This window comes from Helianthus annuus, chromosome 16, assembly GCF_002127325.2.
Source record: "Helianthus annuus cultivar XRQ/B chromosome 16, HanXRQr2.0-SUNRISE, whole genome shotgun sequence".
Lineage (NCBI taxonomy): Eukaryota > Viridiplantae > Streptophyta > Magnoliopsida > Asterales > Asteraceae > Helianthus > Helianthus annuus.
Window position 1 is genome coordinate 202,070,980 of NC_035448.2, and position 9,301 is coordinate 202,080,280.

General features: G+C 32.5%; 1 protein-coding gene across 1 annotated transcript; it reads right to left on the minus strand.

Annotated features, from left to right (window-relative positions):
- Positions 1–5,332: 5,332 nt before the first annotated feature.
- LOC110915495 (thiosulfate sulfurtransferase 16, chloroplastic) lies at positions 5,333–8,937 on the minus strand. Its single transcript, XM_022160209.2, has 7 exons — positions 8,692–8,937; positions 8,525–8,617; positions 6,924–7,040; positions 6,738–6,811; positions 5,901–5,971; positions 5,764–5,817; positions 5,333–5,568 (listed from the first exon to the last, which is right to left on the minus strand). Exons 1-7 carry the CDS (start codon positions 8,760–8,762, stop codon positions 5,494–5,496), a joined length of 555 nt encoding a protein of 184 aa, XP_022015901.1. The 5' UTR covers positions 8,763–8,937; the 3' UTR covers positions 5,333–5,493.
- Positions 8,938–9,301: the final 364 nt, after the last annotated feature.

Consider the following 9,301-nt stretch of genomic DNA (forward strand, 5'->3'; position numbering starts at 1 on the left):
AAGGCATCACTAGGAACTCGAAATGACCGTATCGAGTCCTGAATGCAGTCTTGTGCACATCTTCGTCCTTGACCTTTAATTGATGGTACCCTGACCTTCGGTCAATCTTGGAAAAGTAGCTCGCTCCTTGCAACTGATCGAACAGATCGTCGATCCTGGGCAAAGGATACCTATTCTTGATTGTAACTTTATTCAGCTGACGGTAATCGATGCATAGACGCATCGAACCATCTTTCTTCTTGACGAACAAGATTGGTGCTCCCCAAGGAGATGAACTTGGTCTAACGAATCCTTTGGCTAGCAGATCATCTAGCTGCGTCCTAAATTCTTTCATTTCCGTGGGTGCCAATCTATAAGGTGCTCTTGCAATAGGCGCGGCTCCCGGAATGATGTCGATACTGAATTCCACTTGCCTATCTGGTGGCAAACCAGGCAGTTCTTCCGGGAAAACTTCAGGATAGTCAGAGATGACTGGGATGTCTTCAATTCTGGGTTTCTCCTCACCGATAGTCACCTGTGCCATATAAATGACACATCCTTTCTTCAAACGATCCATATAGTCGATGCACATTCGGAACGATCTTGTTAAAATTCTGAAGTGGAGTTAAAAGGATGTGGTTTCGATAATCATGTATGTTTGGGAGGTTAAAAGTGTCAAACACACTAGGAGTTTAAAAAGGATGTGGCAAACCAGGCAGTCCTTTGATTGACTAAAATTCTTCAAACTTAATACTAAACATACATGATTATCGCTATTAACTTACTGAAGAAAGGGTAATAGGGATAAATAAAATATTACTTAATAAAACTTAATACTAAACATACATGATTATCCCAAACACACTAGCGAAAATACAACAACAAAACCACCGAAACACAACAACTGCCCTCCACCGTTAACCACCAGTGTATGAGGGCTTCAATCTTCAGATGTGGTGGCTTCGATAGTGGTTTCTTTGAGGGCTTCGATGGTGGCTTCGATTTTTAAATCTGGTGGCTTCCAAATAGAAAGGAATGAAAGCAAGATCTAGATCTAGTTCTTGATAGATGTTTTCTATAGAGAAAGAGAGAGAAATGAGAGATAGCAAAGGAGTGTGGGTAGAATGATGTGATACGTGTAAGGAAAGAGAAAAGTAAGATATTTTAAATTGTCTATAATGTCATTTGACACTTAATAGGAAACAGATGATGCGAAGGCTTAAGGTCCAAGTATTTAAGTTTGTCAAGTTTTCTCACTTAAAATGATTTTTTGCCAATATATATAGGTAATTTTGTTTAAAAGTATTGACAAACTAGTATTTTGATGAAAAAATCAATAATATTTTCACTTTTAATGCGAATTTAGATGACCACCAATTTAATTAGCGTCTTGAATCTACCTTCTAGTTGATCCACTCTCTCTGTATATATATAATATTTAATTCAATACTAAAGTGGCGTCCAATCTGGGCGTTTTTTTCCCATTCACGCACTTTGGCCGTTTTTTCCCATTCACACACTTTGGGCGTTTTCTCCCATTCACGCACTTTCACGCCTGCGCACAACCCCCTTAGTGTTTTTTTGCATTTTTTGTTGGGCGTTTTGATTAAAACATCGGATTGTTCAAAAGTTCCAAAGTTTGACCAATAACATATTTCCAACTCGTTTATTTGTTTTATTTTTCTAAAAAGTATAATAATTGGGTAATCATTGTTGGGGCATTATGGAGCATTATACCACTACACCCATTTTTAACAAAGGCCCTTTTTCTGACTAGGCAGCAATGTGCCGTTTCCAACTCATTTATCTGTTTTATTTTTCTAAAAGCATAATAATTTGGTAATCATTGTTGGGATATTATGGGACAATATACCACTACACCCATTTTTAACAAATGCCCCTTTGATAACTAGGCAGCTATATATCATTTCATGCCCAAAGATGAGACATTTATTTCACTCACCTAGGGCTGTAAATGAACCGAACGTTCAGCGAACAGTTCGTGAACCGTTCGGCGGGAAGTTCGTTTATGTTCGTTCATTTAATAAACGAACGAACATGAACAAGAAATTTCGTTCGATTAGTTAAATGAACGAACATGAACAGATGTCTCGTTCGTTCAGTTGTGTTCGTGAACGTTCGGTAAGGTGTTCGTGAACTTTCGTTCATTTTATATGCGTTCGATTATGTTCGTATGTTTGTGTTTTAATTATAGATTTTTGTACTTTCATATATTTTATCTATACTTTTTATATTATTAAACTTTTATTTATTTTATTACCATAACAATTAAACTAGGAAACCTTAGTTCACTTTGTTTATGTGCCATTTCCTTTTCCTTTCTCGTTATTTACATCGACGAATACGATCGACCCCCGTTCCACAATAAGGGATTCAAGTTCCAGTGCTACTCTATGGGCCATCTTTATCCTTCGTCGCGTTGGTCAAATTTATTTGTGTTCGTGAACCGTTCGTGAACACTCTCATTTCCTTAATGAACGAACACGAACATAAAATCTCGTTCGGTAAGTGTTCATGAACCGTTCATGAACACATTTATATCCTTAACGAACGAACATGAACAAGGCTTTGTTCGTGTTCGTTCAATTCGTTTACAACCCTACACTCACCACTACACTTGGTCTAAAAACTACCTAAGTGTTGGGAACATATGAAGAAATTCAATGGTTTCATTAGCCTAGCTTTTGTATTTGTATTTGATTCACACACTTCTCTTTATCTCTATACTAGGTTATAACCCCGTATGTTACACAGGTTGAGTAAATAAATTTATATACTAAATAATAAAACATTATATATTTAAAAACTTTCTTTATTGCACGGGTTGAATAAATATAATTTTATATATTAAATAATAAAAAGTTATATATATAAGAACCATATTGTACGGGTTGAATTAATGTAATTTTATATACCAAAGAAAAAAATTATATCTTTAAAACCACATCGATTACACGGGTTGAATAAATGTAATATTGTTTACCAAATAATAAAATAATACATCTTTAAAAACCTCATTTACTACACGAGTTAAATAAATGTGATTTTATATACCAAATAATAAAAAAGTTAGTAAATGTAATTTTGTATAGTGAAAATAAAAATATTTAATATACTAATACAAAGTTTGGTTTTTGTGATAAATAATTTGTTTTATTTCAAATGTTTTAAACTGACAATTTACAATTTCGGATAATATTTTATTAGAAAAATAGAAGAATGGTATTCGAAATTTAAAGTAGGATAAAATTTAATATTAGCTCATTATTTATTTATTTATTTATTTATTTAATATAAGATAAGTTTGGAAGTGAGGCGAGAAAATCATAAAATAAATACCTACAATGAACGATATGTGTCACACATTAATGTTTTATTATATAGTATAGTATAGATAAAAGTTTAGATTGATATAAATAGATTATTTTGTTGTAGCAAATTTGTTAACGAAGTCTCAATAAATTTATCCCATTATTTAAAACTCCGTAAATGTATAAATGATAAATAATATTAGTTAGAGTAAATTACGATTTTGGCCCCTGTGGTTATATCACTTTTACCCTTTTATCCCAAAAAGAATTTTTTAACATCTGAGCCCCCAACGTCTTTTTTTCTAACCCTTTTGGCCCCTAACACTAACCCCCATCCATTAAATGTTAGGGGCCAAAAAGGTTAGAAAAAAGACGTTAGGGGCCAAAAAGATTGGAAAAAAAGACGTTGGGGGCTCAGATGTTAAAAATTCTTTTTGGGCTAAAAGAGTAAAAGTGATATAACTACATGAGCTAAAATCGTAATTTACTCTATTAGTTAAATAAATAATATTATAAATGAGAAGGAGATTAAACTAAATAATAATTATCCATAAGAAATTAAACTAAATAATATTTAGTAGGAGGATTATCTATAATTAATTAGAAAAGATTAAACTAAAATAACATTTATCTATAAAACATGGCCTAATATGATGACAAGTGTCCTCAAAATGGTTTCTTTTATTATATAGTACTAGCGGTAAGACCCCTGTGCAAACAGAGTCGTTTCTTAGAAAACTATGCATAGCCCATATTGACAGAGAATAAAAAAATAATTAGTGCAGACTTATAAAATAGATATACACTAATGGTCAATAGATTTATTCAACAGCAATTCCATTATGTTGATAGCAAACTACTGTTGTCTATTAACTGTTAAAAACTCCAGTTGTTTTCCAACAGATTTTCCTAAAAAATGTTATCCATTATCTCCAACAGAGCTTACCAGATGGATAGCTTAAAGTGAAACCACTGTTTTCAAAACCATGTGAGATACTATATTTTATTAACTTTAGATCGAAGACAATTCTTGCAATAAGAATGAGAAATATACGGTACTTGTAATTTAAATTCAAATAAAGTTAAAACTAATTTTTGCAAATAAAGTTGACCAATTCCATTGATGATTGCTTAAAGTGAAACCACTATTTTCAAAAACTCTGTTTGACCAAAGTCAAACCACTGTTGGCAAAACTATGATTCTTAGTAGTTCAAAATCTGTTTCGCTTTTGGTCAACATCTGTTTATCTGTTGGTCAACATCTGTTTGATTTTTAGTTAACAACTGTTTGACTTTTGGTAAACATCTGTTAGACTTCTGATCAACATCTCATTTAGAATTCAACAAAGAGTAAAAAAGGTGTTTTGGAATCATCAGTAGTAGAAAAAGATTTGTAGATGGGCAGTGGTTTGATGGCAATAGTTTGATGGGCAGGCCTTTCAAAAGGTGAAAATGGGTCACCTTTGAATTTTAAAGTCTTTTAATATTGGACATTATGATATAAAAGTGACATAAGAATAGCTGACACATCAGCTTTTCTTATGTCATTTAGATTTCCCCTTTTATAGAAAGTATAGATAGATATAGGCTAGGAGTTGGCCATAAAGTCCAAATTTCCTAAAAAGTGTAAAAAGTCATGAAACACCATAATGTCAACCATAAAACACATCAAAAACCCACAAATAATATGATGAAGATTACTAAAACATCATGTATGTGAGTTTTGTGTTGTCTTATAGATGTTAAGGCTTTGATTATGGAATGACAAATATTATTGTGTTTTATGTTGTTTAGCATTGTGTGTTTTATATTCATAATTCTATGATGGTGTGTTTGAAGTTTTTATGAACTATTAAAGTTTGAATACGGTGTTTTAGTAATATTCATTCTATTATTTGTGAGTTTTAGGTGTGTTTTATGCCTGAAATTATTGTGTTTTATGACTTTTTACACTTTTTAGGAAAAACACACTTTCCGTAGAATCCCCACTCGATATAGGCTAGTATATATATTTAACTTAATACTAAGAACTACAACCGCAATGGTTTCATTAGCTTAGCTTTATGTACATGATTATGTTCCAAATTTTACCATATTTACAAACCATCTTTGATGCAAATTTAATACAGTTGCATCAAAAACCTCTTATTCAATTCATATTACTTATATATTTTAATTTTAATCAAGACTCTATAGGAAGCCCAATCTGATTCCATGCGGCATATCCACCCGCTATGTCAGTCACACCCGTGAAACCCTGCACAAACACAACTCCAAATTAATTTACGCTTGTGTATTTATCTCATCAATCGTGTATTTTCATCATCAAATCTTGGCAATTGATTTACACTTGTGTATTGATAATCAAGGGTTAGGATTAGTTCACTAGTGTTCACAATCAAGGAGTTGTTCACAAATAAACCTAACCCTATATACGAAAATTTCTACTTACAGCAGAAAGAAGATCGGTGGCAGCCATTAGAGATCTTTTTCCCAATTGGCATCCCTATTTATTCATCATGTGTATGTTATAAGTCATCACAAGATTCATAACTACAAAGTGGAATTAGGGTGGGTTTTACTACTTACAACGATGATTTCATCGTCTTTTCCAAAATGGGACAATACTTGCTCCACAAAATCCGGGTTTCTTGTCATCCCTGCCCAAAAAACAACTCGTTATAAACCTATGACCAGTTTGGTCAGAATTAGGTAACCATGAACTTTTTTTTGGTAAATATCATGTGGTGCATTGATAACAAGCAAGTAGCTAGCTAGGGGTTGTATGGCTTCATAGGTTTTAAAATAATTCAAGTCCTCTATTATTTCAACTAGCCTTCGTGAACCAAAAGGTATCAAGATTAATAAATCACATCATTCCTTATCATTTTTCTAAACCATAATGTCTTTGTTACAATTTTTTATTAAATAAAGAGTAAATTACAAAAATTGTCCTTTATGTATATGTATGTCACTTATTGCAAACTTTGTCTTTTGTCTTCAATAAATATAGAAAACGTACTCAATGTTTGCAAACTCTTACAAATTATGTCCTTTAGCCCTAACTAAGTTAATTTTTGTGATTAAATCTGACCAAATAGATCCCACAAGAGGGTATTTTTGTGGTTAAATCTGACCAAATGAACCTCACATGAGAGTAAAATGACCAAAATACCCTCATGTGGGGTCCATTTGGTCATATTTAACCACAAAAAATTAACTGAGTTAGGGCTAAAGAATATAACTTGCAAGGGTTTGCAAACATCAAGTACGTTTCCTGTAATTACTAAAGAAAAAGGAGACAGTTTGCAATAAGTGACATACATAAAGAAAGTTTGCAATAAGTGACATACATAAAGAACGAAAGGACGATTTTTGTAATTTAGTCTTAAATAATTAAGATTTTAAACGTACTAAATTTCAAACCTGATCCAAGTTTAAACATATATGGAACATTGATGGCCCCAACTGCATGTCCAGCAGCAAACTCTTCAGGAGTCCTATATACACAATGCCAATGTCATACAAACCAAACATATTACAATTCACCACTAGTAATGAATGATAGACCCCCACAATGTAATTGACAGATCGATCTTTCAATTCGAGTACCTGACATCCAGATAACGGTGACCCGCTAGATGAAGCTCATGCGCCACACGCACTGGCACCGATGTCGGCGTCACTGGCGTTGCTGGCTTGACATTCTCCCCCACTGTAGCCATCCAACTGTTTCATAACACCATCCCCAAAATATTCGTAAATTTATTGTCCATATAAATGGACTCGAACCAAATCGTTTTTTTTTGTATTTTTCTAAAACTATTGGTTTTGGGTTTTAGGAAAAAAATGGGTTTGGGTCAGTTTCCGGTTTTGCCACTTGGGCTTGAAAATTTTGGACCCAAAATAAAATAATGAATTGGGGCTTTTCCGGTATTTTCGGTTAATAGCAAAAACGAATCCGCTGGTTTCAGGCTTTTTCTGTATTCAAGTTTTAGAAAAAAACAAAAAAAAGCCCAATTTGGGCTTTTTCAGGCTTTTTCGGTTAGGTTCGGTTTTTCGGCTTTTGGTTGATAGCAAAAAACGGATTCACATTCTATCCCATCCATCAACCCCTCCCGTATTTTTTAAAATTTTATAAAAACCCACTAAAAACTCATTACAGAGCATTCACATCCATTCCACCATATGTTCACCCTAAATTACACTAAAAATTACTACATTTTCTCTTTCCTTTTCAATTAAATAACATTTTTTTATATCTTTATCATTACATTTTCTCTCCTTCACTCACAACCATTTTCAAAATATATTAAAAAATTATAGGGGTGAAAAGTTTCCTCCAAATATACATATAAACATTAACATTTTCTCTCTTCTCTACTCACAACCACTTTTTATACTCTTTACATTATAAAAAGTCCACACACAAAATTTGATGGAATGGATGTGAATGCTCTCACATCTATAGTTTCTCTACCCTACCCTATATTTTGAAAAATACCTACACATTCATTATCTATCAAATTATTTTGTGTATAAAAGTATTAAAAATTAAAAAAAAACATAATAGAGTAAATCACCAAAATCATCGTGAGGTTAGGCATGTTAGACAGTTTCATCCAAAAACAACTTTTTTTTACCCTATCCTTCTTTACTTTTGAGATTTTTTTTTTCCAATTTTCATCCGAACGTCTAATTTGAGTTAATTTTCTGGCATACATTTGTATAAAAATGGCAAAAAAATCTCAAACCTCATGGACAATTTTCGCAAAAGAGTTGACGTTTGGTTAAAAATAACAAATTAGCCCAAAAGTAAAGACAATATAATACAAAAAATAGTTATTTTGGATAAAACTGACAAACGTATCCAAACCGATTTTGACAATTTACTTGATATAATATTTCAAAGATTTCTTAAGCTAGTCAAAATTCACTACATCCCACTACTTCACACTGTTCATTATCCATCAATCTTTTTTCTCGTATAAAAACAAAAGAAATAATATTTTAAAAATTATGTTATGATTATAGTTAAATTGTAGTGGATATGAATGCTCCAAAGAACATAACCAAACCCCAAACCGTCTGTTTTTCATTGGGTTCAGGTTATTTCAGTTCGTAACTACGTCGGTTATTTTGGTTACGGTTTAGTTACGTCTGGTTATTCTGGTTACGGTTGTGTTTGCGGGAACCTAAAATTCTAAACGTACCTGAAATTGAGCTTTCTGGTGCGGATTCCGTTCCCAATTCTCCGGCTGCGTTGATCAGACAACTGAGCCTTGGAGGAATTAACCAATTGAGTTCTATAAAAACCAACATGCAATCGAATTATCATCGATTCAATGTAAAGAAACTTCATACAAACCAATCAAATTACCTTTGGCTGGGGACGCATTTAGAAGCAGATAGACGAGGAACTGAGGAGATCGGAGCAGTATGAGTCATCATGATCGCAATCTATAATAATTGAAAGATGTAATATAATGTATGTATATGAATAATTGAAGAATGGAGTATTGTGTTGTGTGGTGTGAAATGAAGGAATATATAGAGAGAATGATGAGGTATGGGACGCATGAGGGTGATTATGGGAGGATATTTAGGATAATTGGAGTGACTCATCATGGTGATGGTGAGTCTGTGAGTAGATAAGTTCTAGAGACGATCTCCTTGCCACTTCTTTTCTACTCTTTCACACGTGTCTTCTAATCCTCATTGGGATTCCACATTTCTATTTTCTATTTTGCATCATGTAAAAATTAACATTTTATAAAAAGAAAGGTGTAAAATTTCTAGATTAGTCCTTTAAATTTGTTCAATAGCTATTGTTGACTTTTTTTATTTAACTTTATTTATAAAGTTAAATTAACTTTTATTAAATAATTAAATTGATTAAAATGAAGTTTTTTTTTTTTTTTAAGTTTTTCTCGCAATGTGTCAATTAATTTTCCACTAATTTTCACAAATGCAAAAAACCTATCCGCGTT